The sequence below is a fragment of the Physeter macrocephalus genome, chromosome 2, assembly GCF_002837175.3.
Source record: "Physeter macrocephalus isolate SW-GA chromosome 2, ASM283717v5, whole genome shotgun sequence".
Classification (NCBI taxonomy): domain Eukaryota; kingdom Metazoa; phylum Chordata; class Mammalia; order Artiodactyla; family Physeteridae; genus Physeter; species Physeter macrocephalus.
This window is the reverse complement of record NC_041215.1, coordinates 38,803,169-38,821,466: the sequence shown is the minus strand read 5'-3', so window position 1 is coordinate 38,821,466 and position 18,298 is coordinate 38,803,169. Positions and strand designations below refer to the sequence as shown.

General features: G+C 40.3%; 1 protein-coding gene across 1 annotated transcript in view; it reads left to right on the top strand.

Moving 5' to 3' along the window:
• The window catches only part of OCA2 (OCA2 melanosomal transmembrane protein), a 252,521-nt gene that overhangs the window by 17,048 nt on the left and 217,175 nt on the right, over positions 1–18,298 (top strand). Inside the window, exon 2 of the mRNA XM_024117107.2 lies at positions 7,168–7,437. Within this exon, the coding sequence (XP_023972875.1) occupies positions 7,190–7,437 (248 nt within the window). The 5' untranslated portion in view covers positions 7,168–7,189. The remainder of the gene's footprint in view (positions 1–7,167; positions 7,438–18,298) is intronic.

The following is an 18,298-nucleotide window of genomic DNA, read 5'->3' as shown; positions in this document are numbered from 1 at the left end:
ATTCTGCTATTGATTCCTTCTAGAGAATTTTTAATTTCATTTATTGTGTTGTTCATCGTTTGTTTGCTCTTTAGTTCTTTTAGGTCCTTATTAAATGTTTCTTGTATTTCCTCCATTCTATTTCCATGATTTTGGATCATGTTTACTATCATTACTCTGAATTCTTTTTCAGGTACACTGCCTATTTCCTCTTCATTTCTTTGGTCTGCTGGGTTTTTACCTTGCTCCTTCATCTGCTGTGTATTTCTGTGTCTTCCCATTTTGCTTAACTTACTGTGTTTGGGGGTTTCTTTTTTGCAGGCTGCAGGTTTGTAGTTCTTGTTGTTTTTGGTGTCTGCTCCCAGTGGGTAAGGTTGGTTCAGTGGGTTGTGTAGGCTTCCTGGTGGAGGGAACTGGTGCCTGCGTTTTGGTGGATGAGGCTGGATCTTGTCATTCTGGTGGCCAGTACGACGTTGGGTGGTGATTTGTGGGGTGTCTCTGAACTTAGTATGATTTTAGGCAGCCTCTCTGCTAATGGGTGTGGTTACGTTCCCATCTTGCTAGTTGTTTGCCATGGGGCCTCCAGCACTGGGTCTTGCTGGCCGTTGGGTGGAGTTGGGTCTTAGCATTGAGACGGAGATCTCTGGGAAAGCTCTTGCCGAGTCATATTATGTGGGGCTGGGAGGTCTCTGGTGGTCCAATGTCCTGAACTTGGCTCTCCCACCTCAGAGGCTCAGGCCTGACACCAGGCTGGAGCACCAAGATCCTGTAAGCCATGCAGCTCAGAAGAAAAGGGGAAAAAAAGAAAGAAAAAATAAATTAAAATGAAAAAATAAAATAATAATTTTAATAAAAGTAATAAAAAAAAGAAGAGAGCAACCAAACCAATAAACAAATCCACCAAAGATAACAAGTGCTAAAAACTATACTAAGGTAAACATAAAAATCAGTAACAAGTCAGTTGCAGACAGCAAATCCCAAGTCTACAGTAGCTCCCAATGTCCACTGCATCAATTTAGGGTTGACTCATTGTCTATTCAGGTATTCCACAGATGCAGGGCACCTCAAGTTGATTGTGGGGATTTAATCTGCTGCTCCTGAGGCTGCTGGCAGAGAATTCCCTTTCACTTCTTTGTTTGCACAGCTCCTGGGGTTCAGCTTTGGTTTTGGCCCCACCTCTGCGTGTAGGTTGCCCTCAGGCTTCTGTTTCCACCCAGAAAGGATGGGGTTAAAGTAGCGGCTGATTAGGGGACTCTGGTCACTCATGCTGGGGGTGGGGAAGGGTACAGTATTTATAATTGGAATGCAGGGCAAGCCTGTGGTGGCAGAAGCTGCTGTGACGTTGCAACAGGCTGAGAAGCACTGTATGTTCTCCTGGGGAACTTGTCCCTTGATCATGGGAACCTGGCATTGGCGGGCTGCACAGGCTCCTTGGAGGGGAGGTGTGGATAGTGACCTGGGCTTGTACACAGGCTTCCTGGTGGCTGCAGCAGCAGCCTTAGCATTTCATGCCCGTCTCTGGTGTCCGCGCTGATAGCTGTGACTCGTGCCCATCTCTGGAGCTCGTTTAGGCAATGCTCTGAATCCCTCTCCTCACTCACCCCAAAATAATGGTCTCTTGCCTCTTAGGCAGGTCCAGACTTTCCCAGAATCCCTCCCGGCTAGCTGTGGTGCACTAGCCCCATTCAGGCTCTGTTCCCACAGCCAACCCCAGTTGTCTCCCTGGGGTCTGACTTCTGAAGCCAGAGCCTCAGCTCCCAGCCCCACCCGCCCTGGAGGGTGAGCAGAAAAGCCTCTCAGGCTGGTGAGTGCTGGTTAACACTGATCCTTTGTGTGGAAGTCTCTCCGCTTTGCCCTTTGCACCCCTGTTGCCGTGCTCTCCTCTGTGGTTCTGAAGCTTCCCCCCTCCCACTCCCGTCTCCACCAGTGAAGGGGCTTCCTGGTGTGTGGAAACTTTTCCTCCTTCACAGCTCCCTCCCAGAGGTGCAGGTTCCATCCCTATTCTTTTGTGTTTTTTCTTTTTTCTTTTGCCCTACCCAGGTACGTGCAGATTTTCTTGCCTTTTGGGAAGTCTGAGGTCTTCTGCCAGCATTCAGTAGGTGTTCTGTAGGAGTTGTTCCACATGTAGATGTATTTGTGTGGAGGAAGGTGATATCCACATCTTACTCCTCCGTCATCTTGAAGGTCCCATGTCCCTCTACATTCTTTATCTTACCAATTTGTGACAAATTGTCTTAAATATTTCCTCTACATACATTAATAATCATATCAGAGAGTGTTACAATATTTGCTTCAAAAATCAAACATAATGTAGAAAATTCCAAAAGAGAGAGAAAAGGTATTGTATTTGCTCTTACTTTTCCATTTCCATTATTCTTTTCACCTTCCTGATGCTCCAAAATTTCTTCTCTTAATCTTTCTTTTTTTGTTTAAAGAACTTTCTTTGGCCATTCTTTTAAGATAGGTCTGCTGGCAATAAATTCTCTCAGTTTTCTTTCATCTAAGGTCCTGATTTCCCCTACATTCCTGAAGGATATTTTCACTAGATAAAGGATTCGGGGTTGACAGTTCTTCCTTTCATTACTTGAAAAATATTGTGCCACTTCTGGCCTCCATGGTTTCTGTTATTTGAATCCCCCCCCGCCGGTACATACATCTTCATTTTTCTCTTAATGGTTTCAAGACTTTTTCTTTGTCTTTAGTTTTCAAAAGTTTGACTACAGTATATCTTGGTGTAGGTTTCTTTGGATTTATCTTCTTTGGGTTTTATTAAGCTTCTTCGATGTGTAGATATATGTGTTTTGTCCAATTTGGGGAGTTTTCAGACATTATTTCTTCAAACACCTTTTCAACTACATATTATTTCTCTTCTCCTTCTGGGATTCTCATTACATGAAGATTATATCTTTTGTTATAGTCCCACAGGTCTCTGAGGGTCTGTTAATTTTTTTCCACTTTTGTTTGTATTAGGTAATTTCTATTGTTCTAACTCTCAGTTATTGGTTCTTTTCTGTTTCCTCCATTTTGCTATTGAGCCATCTATTGAATTTTTAGTTTTGCTATTGTGTTTTTCAGTTCCATTTGGCTCTTCTTTGTTGAGGTTTTCTATTTCTTTGCTGAGACTATCTAGTTTTTCATTTGTTCCAAGTGTCTCTGTTATTGCCTGTTGAACCATTTTCATTTTGGCTGTCTTAAAACTCTTTGTCAGATAATTCCAACATCCCTGTCGTCTTAGTGTTGTCATCTATTTTCTTTCAAGTTGATATTTCCTTGGTTATCACTGTAACAGGGGATTTTGATTGAAACTTGCACATTTCAAGTATTATGAGGTTCTAATTCCTATTTAAACTTTCTGTTTAGCTGGTTTCCTCTGACACCACTCCAGCAGAAGGGCCTAGTACTGCCTCATTGCTGCCAGGTGGGATTAGAAATCCAAGTTCCCCACTTGGCCTCAGTTGATATCATGGTAGGGAAGGATTCCTTGTTATTTCTTGGTGGTGGTGTGGGAGATCAGGCTCCCTACTGGGCCTCTGCTGATACCTTCCTGGATGGGAGGGATAAGGTCACCTCATTATTGCTCCTCATGTGGCCTCCAGGGACACAGTTGTGACGTGGCCTCACTACTGCAGTGGTAAAAGTTCTGTCTACTTGGCCTGCTCTCACACCTCACCAAGGAGATGTTTCTCTTACTGCAAGGTGGGGCTGAAGTTCAGGTTCCTCACTCTTGGTCTCCACCTACATGGTGGGGTGTATGCATAAGGAGGAGGTTGGACTCCCTAGCACCCAGCAGAGATGAATGTCCCAGCTCCCTATTTTCCTTCTCTGAGCACCCCAGTGGGAATGGGGAACCGGGCCCCTTATTACAGCCTGGTGAGACTGGGAGTTTAGGCTCACCACTTGGCCTTTGCTGTCTGGGTAAATGTGGGTCTACTGTGTTTGGCTGCAGTAGAGTAGTGTCTAAAAGTTTTCTATCCTACTAGACTGCAGCATTCATATTCCTTTGGCTAGAGAGGGCAGGCTTTTCTTGGGGCTTTTTTGGTCTACATCTGTTGGTGTTTCCAGGTTGCTGACATCTTCAGCACCTTGTCTGGGATATATGAGACATGAGAAAAATCCAAGGACACAACCTCACTGCTGTGTAATTTCTTGGGTCCCTAACTTGTTTGCTGCCTTCTATCCATCTTTCAGAGTCTTCTTATGGTTGTTTTCTATAAGATGTCAGGTTTTTCATTGTACTTAGCAGGAAGAAGAGGGAAAAGTAATTCTACTCTATGTTCCTGGGAGCACAAGTCCTGAGATGTACTTTTTTAGGTTGATAATACGTTTGCATGCTAGCCTGAATGATTTAGGAGAGAAGGAGGAAAAAATGTAATGAAGCAGTCTGAACAGGTGAGAGTGGGTGGGCTCCATTGTACCCAGTAGGGCTGCAGGCAAGCGTGTCCTTGGAAGGTTGGGTACTTTGGCCTCTGGTTAGCTTCTCAGCATGTTTACCTCCCATGTAACCAACTTCTGTGGTTATGTACTCAGAGCAGCTTCCATTTCCTTCTTGGACCCTGGCTGATTCCATCAGTGAAGGAAGGAAGAGGCAAAGTCAGTAGCTGAGACTAGAAAGGAGGGAAGGTATATAGGGATTTAAGGAGGGAGGTGGAGGAGAGCAGGAGTGAAAATTGACTTGGGAGATGCAGTAGGATTGCTGGGCAGTGCTGGGGCCCACTGAGAACCCTGTGTGTGGAGGCCACGTGAGACCAGCAGCAGCACCCAGTGTTCTCTGTGGCCACATTCAGCCACTTAAGTGGAGGCTCAGAGTGGGCAAGTCAGGTTTGGGGTCTTGCCACGTGGCAGATAGAATCCAGGGTGGCCCCCATGATCACCACTGTCTGGTGTTCACACTCTTGTGTGATGATCCCCTGCCCTGGAGTGAGGGTGGGACTTTAACTGGCTTCCAACCAATAGAATATGGCAAGGGTGATGGATGGGATGTTACTCTTTGACGGCTACATTACATGAAATTCTTCCTTGTTAGTTGACTCGCTCTGGAGACTCTTGCTATTCCTTGATGAAGTGAACAGACCTGTTGGGGTTCACATGGCAAAGAGCTGCAGGAAGCCTGTAGGAAGTGAGGGTGGCCTCCAGCCGACAACCAGCAAGCAGCTGGGTCCTCAGTCCTGCAGCCACTGGGCAGTGAATTCTGTCAGCACTGAGTGATCTTGGAAGCTGATTCCCAGCCCAATGACACTTGAGAGCCTAAGCAGAAGACCCACCTAAGCCTGCCCCAGCGACCCCTGAGCCACCAAAACTCTGAGATTATAAATGTGTATTATTTTAAGCTACTTGTTTTGTGGTAATTTATTATACAGTAATAGAAAACTCATATATCTGGTGAACTTGACAGAATGTAAGAGGAGGCAAGTAAAAGGAGGGTGTTTGCTGGGCCACAGAATCTCAACTGGGAAAGGGGAGTGAGGACGTGTTGGCTGACATGGAGCAGGCAAGTGCTGGAGAGGCACTCACAAAACTGAGAGCCCAGGGTGTAGATGGTGGAGCCAAGAAATAACAGCAAGTGTAGCAGCGGGTGGGAGGGATGGGGAGAGAGAGAGAGAGAGAGAGACCATAAGCTGGGGCCCAAATCTTCGAAGAATGAAGGTGGGGCCTGGCCAGGAAGACAGTAGTCAGTGTAGTAAAGGTTGGGTGGTGTATTCCAATGGCAGCTGGAGTACATTAGGGAGGGGAGAAGATGGCAGTGGAGAGCTAAGAGGATAACTCTATTAAAGGGAGAGAGTGGGACCCAGTGTGTGATGAAAATGTGGGGTCCCTTGTTCAAAAAGCAGGAAAAAGTGCCGTTAACAGTCCTACAATATAAAAGATTTTCTTTTCTTCCACAGTCTCTTGACTTGTCATGGTGTTTTAAATTGCTATTCTAAATAAAGAAAAATTAAAAATTTAAATTATTAGCATACATTTTATTGTTCATCTGTATATTGTGCAACATCAGTTTAAAATACAAATATGAGAGCATTTAACTTGTAGGTAGAATCACGGAAGTCACACAAGTTGTATTTTCAATGTGTAGTTCAAAAGTGCATATGGAGTTTATTCTTACCAGGTAATGGAAACATTGCGTGAAACTAACTCTAATATTTTTGTTTTGTCTTTTGATACAAGTACATTCTATCAACACTCTCTGCCATCTGCTTACTGATGAGTAAGTCATCTTTTCAATGTAAGTGGTGGGTTAAAGTAGGGAAATCATAGCAGTAAGAAAATAGTAGGACTTCCTTGGTCATTCGGGTTTCTTCAAAAGCTGTTGCCTTTCTGTATTTAAAGTAAATTCTTGTTCCATCAGAAAGTGTGGGCTTTTGGGCTGTGAGCACGCCCCGCCCCCACTTACTCAGTTGTAGACATAACACACTGACCTTGTACCTGCTTGGACTCCCACACATCCTGGGTCCTCCAGAATTTGTGATCATGGGGCATTGTGAGCCTCTGTGAATTGGGTGACAAGGAGTGGTGGACCCATGAATTGTACTCACTTCACCCAACTGTAAACAAATAAAATAGTAACAGGTTAAAACATAATCCCCAAAGCAGGACGCCATAACCTTGAAAGTATAGTGATTTTTCTCATTTTTGTAATAGGTATTATTATTTTCTCAGTGCAAGAGTATTAATTTTCTAGATGCAAAAATCGTTAAAGCTGTAGCCTAGACAAAGACAAAGAAGAAAGCCTGAATCATCTGTACCTCCACCACACAAAGGTAGCCCTACTTTAGAGGTTGTGTCTTTTTGGTTTTCTGTTCTATGTATATTCTACATACATATTTATTTCAAGAGATATATCCTAGTGTATCAATGGTGTTTACCATATTTTAAACATTTCCCAATGTCAGTATCTCTAGAGGATGTTTATGTTTGCATAGTATTTCCTACTATGCACATATCACAATTTACCTAACTAATGCTCTGTTGTTGAATAGTTAGGTCACTGCTAGTGTGAAATGTGCTAAAAGATTCATTCTTGGAGATGAACATACACTTTTTTCCATGTGATATTAGACACTGAAACATAGGAAGAGCCTGGTTATAAGAAGTGTTTCTACTGTACCATTCAGTAGTATGAATTCCCCAAGATAAAAATGATATTTACAGTTTGCTTTTTATCAACAGTGGTTTCTTTCTGGCTGACTCTAGTGAGAAGAGTGGCAACAGAAACATGCACCTAGAGAACAAAGACGGCAGGCTGACCTCTGGTGTGCTGGAGATGGAGACACATCAGACATCAGCTCCCATGAGTGCTGGCCTAGGAGGGCCGGGGCTGGTGGGGCTCAACACCAGCAACCATAGGCCACAGCAGGGAGACAGCAAGGTAGACTCCCTGAACCCCTACCCCAGTGGGGCATCTGGGCAGAGCTGCTGGGCTCCTGTGGACCAGGATTTTGGCTCATTCCTCGCGGAGTGGAGGTGAGTTTAAAACAATTTTATCTTGTGAATGTGGAATTCACAGATACTGGGTTTCCTTGAGCATAGTTCTCGCACATTTTTTGTGGGAAAAATTTCCAGATATTCTGCAAGAATCTTTTCAGCATTAGATCACTTTCCTGGCCTGTTTTGAATGAATGATACTTCTAAAATGCGGCTAATGTAAATCCAAAAGATAATAAAAATAGAAATCAGATCAGTTACATCACCTGTGTACAAACTGGTTAGTAAGTATTTTCTTAGAGCTATTAAAATCAGGGTATAGGTACACAGAAAGCAGGAAGGAAGAGTGTGTTAAGTTATCTAGTGCCATGCAACAAACTCCAAAATTCAGCATCTTAAAACAACACATGTTTATTTTCTCATAGTTTTGTGAGTCAGGAATCTGGGCATGGCTTAGCTGGATCCTCTGCTCAGAGTCTTTTACAGGCTGAGAACAAGTGGTCAGGTGGGGCTGACCACGGTTCAAGTGGGCAGGGTCTGCTTCCAAACTCGTCTGTGTGATTGTTGGCTGGGCTCAGTTCCCCCCGGGCAGATGGTATGAGGTTCCCAGTCCCTTGCCTGGAGGCCTGCTCCATCAGGGCAAGCATGAGAGACAGTTCTTTGTAACCTAATCACAGAAGTAACTCCCCATCACTTTTGCTGTGTGGGCCCATACTGAAGGGGATGGGATCACACAAGGGTGTGAACACTTGGAGTGGATCACTGGGGGCATGTCAGAGGCTGCCTGCCACAAAGGTAGAGGACAGGAGGAGAGAAAAATTGTGAAAGGCTAAAGGGACCAAAAAGATAATTGGTGTTTTCTATAGAAAACTATGTATGGAGCCCTCCTAGGTTATCTATATCTTCTCATTGTTTACAACTGATCTGAAAACAGATGACAATGTAAATGATTCTCATCCCAAGAAATAAATTTGAAGTGTGTCTGATGGAATGAATTGTCCAGTTTTACACTGATTTTTCAATTCAGTTCAACATTTCTAATTGCCCATATATGTGTGGTTTCTTTTTCTTATTGGTTTCCTGTAATTAATGAGTTAAATAAAATATTTGATATGTGTTCATGTCACATCTATATGGCAGTCATGATTTTATCTTCTTTTTTTACTTACAGTTTTAGTGAGATATAATTGACACATAACACTGTACAGGTTAAAGGTGTACAGCATGATAATTTGACTTACCTACATCATGAAATGATTACCACAATAAGTTTAGTGAACATCTGTCATCTCATATAGATACAACATTAAAGAAATAGAAAATAAATTGTTTTCCTTGTGATGAGAGCTCTTAGGATTCGTTCTCAACAACTTTCATATACAACATGCAGCAGTGTTAACTATAGTCATTGTGTTGTATATTACATCCCTAGCACTTATTTATCTTGTAACTGGAAGTTCATACCTTTTGACTATCTTCCTCCAATAACCCCTCCCCAAGCCCCTGACTCTGGTAACCACAAATCTGATCTTTTCTGAGTTTGTTTATTTTTTGAAGTATAGTTGACCTACTATACCACGTTAGTTCCTCAACCACAACATAGTGATTCAATATTTCTATATATTTCAAAATGATCACAAGTATACTTACGAACTGTCACCATACAAAGATATTACTTAGTTATTGACTGTATTCCCCATGCTGTACATTTAATACTGTGACTCATTTATTTTGTAAGTGGAAGTTGTATCTCTTAATCTCTCTCACCTGTCTCTCTCTTCTCTCCACACCCCTCCTTCTGGCAACTACCAGTTTGTTCTATCTGTGACTCTTTTTCTGTTTAGTTATATTTGTTCATTTGTTTTGATTTTTAGACTCCACATATAAGTGAAATTGTACAGTATTTGTCTTTCTCTGTCTGACTTATTTCACTTAGCATAATACCCTCTAGGTCCATCCATGTTGCTGCAATTGGCAGTAGTTCATTCTTTTTTATGGCTGAGTAATATTTCATTGTATGTATATGTGTGTATTATACATATACACCACATCTTCTTTTTTCAGTCACCTATTTTTGGGCACTTAGGTTGCTTCCATATCTTGACTATTGTAACTAATGCTGCAATGAACATAGGAGTGCATGTATCTTTTCAAGTTAGTGTTTTCATTTTTTCCAGATATATTCCCAGCAGTGGAATTGGGTTATCATATAGTAGTTCTATTTTTAGTTTTTAAAGGAGCCTCCATACTGTTTTCCATAGTGTCTGCATCATTTTACATTCCCACCAACAGTGTATGAGTGTTCCCTTTTCTCTACATCCTTGCCAAGATTTGTTATTTATAGACTTTTTGATGCTAGCCATTCTGACAGGTCTGAGGTGATATCTCATTGTGGTTTTGATTTGCATTTCCCTGATGATGAGTGATGCTAAACTTCTTTTCATGTGTTTATTGACCATCTATATGTCTTATTTGTAAAATTGTCTATTCAGGTACTCTGCCCATGTTTTTCATTGGTTGTTTTTTGTTTTCTGTTTTATTTTTGATGTTGACCTGTGTGAGTTATTTCTATATTTTGGATATTAACGCCTTATTTTGATAAACCATTTGCAAATATCTTCTCCCATTAAATAGGTGAACTTTTTGTTTTGATGATAGATTCCTTCACTGTGCAAAAGGTTTTTAGTTTGATGTGTACATTTTTTTTTTGCTTTTGTTTCCCTTCTCTGAGGAGACATATCCCCCAAAATATTGGTAAGACGGATGTCAAAAAGCATACTGCCTATGTTTTCTTCTAGAAGTTTTATGATTTCATGTCTTACATTTATCCTTTAATTCATTTTGAATTTGTTTTTGTATATGTTGTGAGAAAGTAGTCTTGTTTGTTTCTTTTGCAGGTAGCTGTCCAGTTTTCCCAATACTATTTATTGAAGAGCTTATCTTTTCCCCGTTGTATATTCTTGACTCTTTTGTCATAGATTAATTGCCCATGTAAGTGTGGGTTCATTCTGGGCTATCTCTTCTGTTTCATTGAGCTATGTATCTTTTTTGTGTGTGCCAGTACCATGCTATTTTGATTGCTGTAGATTTGTAGTATAGTTTGAAATCATGGAGTTTGATACCTACAGTTTTGCTCTTTTTAAAGATTGTTTTGGGTATTTGGGGTCTTTTATGTTTCCATACAAATTTAAAAATTATTTGTTCAAGTTCTATGAAAAATACTATTGGTATTTTGATAGAGATTGCACTGAATCTGTAGATTGCTTTGGATAGTATGGTCATTTTAACAATATTAATTCTTCCAATCCCTGAGCACAATATACCTTTCCATTTGTTTTTGTCACCTTGAATATCTTTCATCAACATCTTATAGTTTTACCTTCTTGTTTAGAGTTATTCCTAGATATTTTATTCTTTTTGATGCAGTTGTAAATGGGATTGTTTTCTTGCTTTCTCTTTCTGATAGTTTGTTGTTAGTATAAAGAAATGAACAGAGTTCTATATATTAATTTTATATCCTGCAACTTTACCAAATTCATTGATGAGTTCGAGTAGTTTTTTGGTGGTGTATTTAGGATTTTCTATGTATTGTGTCATGTCATCTGTGGTGACAGTTTTCCTTCTTCCTTTCCAATTTGGATTTCTTTTATTTCTTTTTCTTGTCTAATTGCTGTAGCTATGACTTCCAATATTTTGCTGAATAAAAGAGGCTAGAGTGCCCATCCTTATCTTGTTCCTGATCTTAGAGGAAATGCTCTCAGCTTTTCACCATTGAGTACGATGTTAATGGTGGGCTTGTCATATGTGGCCTTTATTATGTTGATGTATGTTCCCTCTATACTCACTTTTTTCAGAGTTTTTTTTATCATGAATAGATGTTGAATTTTGTCAAAAGCTTTTTTTGCATCTATCAAGGGGATAATATGATTTTTTTCTACAATTTGTTAATGTGGTATATCACTTTGATTTGTGGATAATGGGCCATCCTTGCACCCCTGGGATAAAACTCATTTGATCATCATGTATGATCCTTTTAATGTATTGTTGAATTCGGTTTGTAATATTCTGTTGAGGATTTTTGCATCTATGTTCATCAGTGATATTGGCTTGTAATTTTCTTTTTTTAAAAAAAGAAGCTATATTTGTCTAGTTTTGGTATTAGGGTGATGCTGGCCTTGTAGAAAGAGTTCAGAAGTGTTCCTTCCTCCACAGTTTTTAAGAATAGTTTGAGAAGGATAGATGTTAATGCTTATTTAAATGTTTGATAGAATTGACCCATAAAGCCATCTGGTCATGGACCATTGTTTGTTGGGAGTTGTTTTAAATTGCTAATTCAGTTTCATTACTGATAATTTATCTGTTCATATTTTTTATTTCCTCCTGATTCAGTCTTTAGAGGTTGTACATTTATAGGAATTTGTCCATTTCTTCCAGGTTGCCCATTTCATTGTTTGTAGTAATCTCTTATGATCTTTTGTATTTCTGTAACTTCTTCTTTTTCTTTTCTGATTTTATTGATTTGTGCCCTCTCTCTTTTTTTCTTGATGAGTTTGGCTAAAGGTTTATCAATCAATCTATCTATCTATCTATCTATCTATCTATCTATACATGCTTATTTAAAGTTACTGATCTCTTAAGTTTGAATGCTTTCTACCAACCCTGCATTTTTACTCCCTCTCAACATTTACTGTTTTTGACATCAGATTTTACATCCTTTTGTTTTGTGTACCCCCTAGTTAGTTACTGCAGACATAGATGATTTTACTGCTTTTGTAAACTCCTACTATCTTTATAAGTGGTTGATCTACTACCTTAACTGTATACTTGCCTTTGCCAATAAGATTTTTCCTTTGGTAATTTTTATATTTCTAGTTGTGGCCTTTTCTTTTTTGCTTAGAGAAGTCCCTTAAAAGTGGTTTGCTGGTACTAAACTCTTTTAGATTTTGCCTGTCTGTAAATCTTTTGATCTCTCCATCAAATATGAATGAAAGCCTTGCCAGGTAGAGTATACTTGGTTGTAGGTTTTTCCCTTTCATCACTTTGAATATATCAAGTCACTCCCTTCTGGACTGCAGAGTTTTTGCTGAAAAATCAGCTGATAGCCTTATGGGAGTTTCTTCGTACATTACTAGTTTTTTTCCCTCGCTGTTTTTATTACTCCCTCCTTATCTTTAATTTTTGTAATTTTAATTATAATGTATCTTGGTGTAGATCTCTTTGGGTTGATCCTATTTGGAACTTTCTGTGCTTCCTGGACCTGGATGTCTGTTTCCTTTCCCAGGTTAGAAATGTTTTCAGCAGTTATGTCTTCAAATAATTTCTCTGCCCCTTTCTCTTTCATTCTTCTTCTGGGACCCCTATAATGTGAATGTTTGTCAGTATGCTTGATGTTGTCCCAGAAGTCTCTTAAACTGTTCCATTAAAAGTTTTTTCTTTTTTCTGTTCAGCTTGCATGATTCTCATTACTTTTCCAGTTCACTGATCTGTTCCTCTGTCTCATCTAATCTGCTGCAAAATTCCTTCTGGTGTATTTTTTATTTAAGTTATTGTATCCTTCAGCTCTGTTTGGTTTTTCTTTATATTTTCTAAGTTTTTGGTAAACTTCTCACTGTGTTTATCCATTCTTCTGAATTTGTTGAGCATCTTTATGGTCATTTCCATGGAAACTCTATCAGGTAGATCGTTTATCTCCACTTTGCTTTGTTCTTCTAGTGTTTTATTTTATTCCGTCATTTGGAACATGTTCCTCTGTCACCTCATTTTACCTAATTCTCTATTTTTATTTCTATGCATTAGGTAGAATGGTTACATTTTTGTATCTTGGAGAAGTGGCCTTATGGAGGAAATGTTCTATATGTCTCAGCAGGGCACTCCCCTCTGGTCACCAGAGCTAACTACTCTGGGGGTGCCCGCTATGTGGGCTGTGTGGGTCCTTCTGTTGTGATGGGCTGACTACTGTGGGTCGTCTGGTGGGGTGGCTGGCCCCTGGTCGGGCTGGTTGCCAGGCCCTGACTTCTGCAAAGGATTCTGGCAGCTGATGGGTGAGGCTGTGTCACAAGGTGGCTGGCTGTGGAGCCCAAATGGTTGCAGGGCTAGTGCTGCAACCACTGCTGCTCCTACTGCTACCACAGCCACAGCCAAAGTTGAAGTAAATGGAGGGTCAGAGGAGCCAGATGAAGATATGGGAGTTGGTCTCTTTGACTAATCACCAAAAAGCAACCAACTCAGCCAGCTTTATTTGTGAAACAAGAAAATAGAGGCTTACTTCTCTTAAAAAAAAAAAAAAGGTCAAGGGTCCTGGATCTAGTGTCAGCCTATTGGTGGGCAGGGCTGGGCCTGTGGGGCTCCTGGAGGGGGTGTCATCCTGCTGGTGGGTGGGGCTTAGGGAAGGCGGGGGTGTCCTAGGGCTGGTGCCAGACTGCTGGTGGGTATACCAGGGTGCTGGGGTCTCTGGCTTCAGGACACTGGGGGTCCCAGAGTTGGTGTCAGTCTGCTGGTTGGCCAAGCTGGATCCTGGGGTCTCTGGCTACAGAGCCCAGGGGGTTCTGGAGCTGGTGTCAGCTCTTTGGTAGGTGGGTCCAAATCCTGGTGTGGATAGCTGAGGGGCCCAAGCTGTTCCAAAGCTGGTGTTGGCTTATTGATGGGCAGGGACAGGGCCCTGGGCATTCAGGGGTAAGTGCTGGCTCTCACTTTTTTGGTGGAGCTGCTTACCAATGTCTCTGGCTCTAAGGCCTCAGTGTCCTGGAGCTGGTGTTGGCCTGCTGCTGAGTGGGCCTGGGTTCCAACAGTCCACAGAGGTCTTGGGGCTAGTGCTGGTATACTGATGGGTGGGTCCATGTTCTGTGCCCTCTGGTGGGTGGGGTTGTGTCCTTGGGTGGCTGGAAGGTCCTAAGGCAGTGGGCCTGCTGGTGGGTGGGGATGTGTCCCCACCCAGCTGGTTGCTTGGCCTGAGGTGTCCCAATACTGGTGTCAATAGGCTGGTGGGTGAGACTGGGTCCTGGTGCTTATAAGCTGGAAGGAGGATTCCAAAGTGATGCTTGCCAGCACCAATGTCATCCTGGTAGAGTGAGCTCCCCAAAAGTTCTTCCACCCACATCTATGTCCCCAGGCTGAGCTCCAGTTACCTCCTTCCTCTCCAGGAGGCTCTCCAAGATCTGCAGGTCTGTCTGACACAGGCTCCTTTCAAATTAGTACTTCTGCCCTGGATCCTGGAGCATGTGAGATTTTGTGCATGCCCTTTAAGAGTGGAGACTATTTTCCACAGCTCTCTGACTCTCCTGAAGGTAAGCCCCACTGGCCTTCTGGGGGCTCATCTTCCTGGTGCAGCTGGGGGGCCTGATGTGGGGCTCAGACCTCTTGTTCTTTGGGGGGAACCACTGCAATTGTATTTATCCTCCATTTGTGGTTGCCCACTCAGGGGATACTGCATCTCCACCCCTCCTCTCCATCTTGTGGTTGCTTTTTCATATCTTTAGTTGTAGAAGATCTTTTCTGCCTTCAATTCTTTCTTACTGATAGTTGCTCTGTAAATTGTTATAATTTTGGTGTTTCCATGGGAGGAGGTGAACTCAGAGTTTTCCTACTATGCCATCCTCCCCAGCTCTCAGTTTGCTCTCTTTTAACAATAATCCTATAACAGAGGGAATAAACAACAAAAAATAGAGAAAGCAGACTTCATTCTGGTGGCACCCTGACCCTTATGTTTGGGATTCTGAGCCTCCTCTTGTAGCTGCAGCCCTGGAACTCTGCAAGATACTTCTTGATGCTGCTTTAGCCCTGTCCTCACTGAGGAATTCCACCCCTTTGCTACCTGAGACCTCCAAGTGAGAGGAATAAATTGTTTATACATTTTAAATGACATAGAACAAACAAAACTGCCAAGTTAAAGATGAATGAATTTATCTAAAATGCTAGTTTTCTTCATAGAAAAAGTAAACAATGTTTCACACAGCCTTCCCCATTTCTTCACTCCCTTTCTCATTCCCTTATCTAAATATAGCATGGTTTTGAATCTCAAATCCCAGAAAACTTTGAATGAATGCTCCTTTTATTATAAAATAGCACATAAGATCTGATATGGATTAAATATAGTACATTGTCAGACTGAATTGTCTGACATGACCAGTTCATCTGTCATGAATTGATTACTGTTTTTACTACTACCAAGCCGAAGTAAATAAATTGTTAAAAATTTGGAAATTGAAGGGGAAAAATGATTTTACAACAATTATTACTATCCACTGGCATTTACCTGTATTCCCTTCTGGCCTTCTCCCATATGTAATATGTATTTTTACATTTTTGTGCTTATAGTAAATGTCATTTTATATTTCTTTTATGTAATTGTATATTATAAATACTAACAGTGTTGTTACATATTGTCCAAAGCTATTATTTTATATATATGTATTTCATTGAAATATAGTTGTTTTACAGTATTGTGTTAGTTTCAGGAGTACAACTTAGAGATTCAATATTACAGATTATATTCCATTATAGGTTATTACAAATAATGGATATAATTCCCTGTGCTATACAGGAGTAGTTTGTAGCTGCACCATTTTATATTCCCACTGACAGTGTACAAGGGTTCCCTTTTCTCCACATCCTGGCCAACATTTGTTATTTGTAGACTTTGATGACAGCCATTCTGGCAGGTGTGAGGTGATATCTCAATTTGGTTTTGATTTGCATTTCTCTAATAGTTAGTTATATTGAGTTTCTTTTCATGTGCGTGTTAGCTATCTGTATGTCTTCTTTGGAAAAATGTCTGTTTAACTCTTCTGCCAATTTTTTGATTGTATTGTTTGGTTTTTTTTAATATTGAGTTGTAAAAGCTGTTTGTGTATTTTGGATATTAATCCCTTGTTAGTTCCATCATTTGTAAATATTTTCTCCCATTCTGTAGGTCTTTTCATTTTGTTGTGCAAAAGCTTTTAAGTTTGATTAGGTCCTATTTTTTTTGTTTTTATTAATTAATTTATTTTGTCTTGGGAGACTGATTTAAGAAAATATTACTATGATTTATGTCTGAAAATGTTTTGCCTATGTTCTCTTCTAGGAGTTTTATGGTGTCATGTCTTACATTTAGGTCTTTAAACCATTTTAAGTTCATTTTTATATATGGTGTGAGGGAGTGCTCTAATTTCATTGTTTCACATGTGGCTGTCCAGTTTTCCCAGCATCACTCGTTGAAGAGACTGTCTTTTCTCCATTGTATATTCTTGCCTCCTTTGTCGTAAATTGACTGTAGGTAAGTAGGTTTATCTCTGGGGCTTCTAGTCTGTTCCATTGATCTATGTGTCTGTTTTTGTGCCAATATCACACTGTTTTGATTACTGTAGTTTTGTAGTATAGTTTGAAATCTGGTAGGGTTATACCTCCAATTTTGTTCTTTTTTCTCAAGATTGCTTTGGCAACTTGGGGTCTTTTGTGGTTCCATATAAATTTTAGAATTATTTGTTCTAATTCTGTGAAAAATATCATGGGTATTTTGATAAGGATTGTATTAAGTATGTAGGTTGCTTTCAGTAGTATGGCCATTTTAATAATATTAATTCTTCCAATCCAGGAGCACAGAATATCTTTCAATTTCTTTGAACCAGCTTCAATTTCCTTCATTAATTTTTATAGTTTTCATTATATAGGACTTTCACCTCCCTTAGTTAAGTTTATTCCTAGGTTTCTTTTTAGATGAGATTTTTAACAAGGTTTTTTTTTTTTTTTTACTTTCTCTTCCTGATATTTCATTATTAGTGTTTAAAAATGCAATAGATTTCTGTATATTAATCTTGTATCCTGCAACCTTGATGAATTCCTTTATTAGGTCTAATAGTTTGGGGCTGTAAACTTTAGAGTTCTCTAAATAAAATATCATGTCATCTGCAAATAGTGACAGTTTTACCTGTCTCCTTCTAATTTGGATACATTTATTTCTTTTTCTTTGCTGATTGCTGTGGCTAGGACTTCCACTACTATGTTAAATAGAAGCATCTTTGTCTTTTTCCTGAATTTAGCAGGAAGGCATTTGGTTTTCACCATTGAGCATTAGGCTGAATGTGGGTTTGTCATAAGTGGCCTTTATTATGTTGAGATGTGTTACTTTTATACCCACTTTGATGAGTGTTTTTTTTTTTAACATCTTTATTGAGGTATAATTGCTTTACATTGTTGAGTTAGTTGCGGATGTATAACAAAGTGAATCAGCTATATGTATACATATATCCCCATATCCCCTACCTCTTGCATCTCCCTCCCTCCCACCCTCCCTATCCCACCCCTCTAGGTGGTCACAAAGCACTGAGCTGATCTCCCTGTGCTCTGCAGCTGCTTCCCACTAGCTATCTCTTTTACATTTGGTAGTGTATATATGCCCATGCCACTCTCTCAGTTCATCCCAGCTTACACTTCTCATTCCACGTGTCCTAATGCCCATTCTCTATGTCTGCATCTTTATTCCTGTCCTGAACCTAGGTTCTAAAGAATCATTCTTTTTTTTTTTTTTAGATTCCATATATATGTGTTAGCATACAGTATTTGTTTTTCTCTTTCTGACTTACTTCACTCTGTAAGACAGACTCTAGGTCCATCCACCTCATTACAAATAACTCAATTTCATTTCTTTTTATGGCTGAGTAATATGCTATTGTATATATGTGCCACATCTTCTTTATCCATTCTTCTGTTGATGGACACTTAGCTTGCTTCCATGTCCTGGCTATTGTAAATAGTTCTGCAATGAACATTGTGGTACATGACTCCTTTTGAATTATGGTTTTCTCAGGGTATATGCCCAGTACTGGAATTGCTGGGTCGTATGGTAGTTCTATTTTTAGTTTTGTAAGGAACCTCCATATTGTTAGCCATAGTGGCTGTATCAATTTACATTCCCACCAACAGT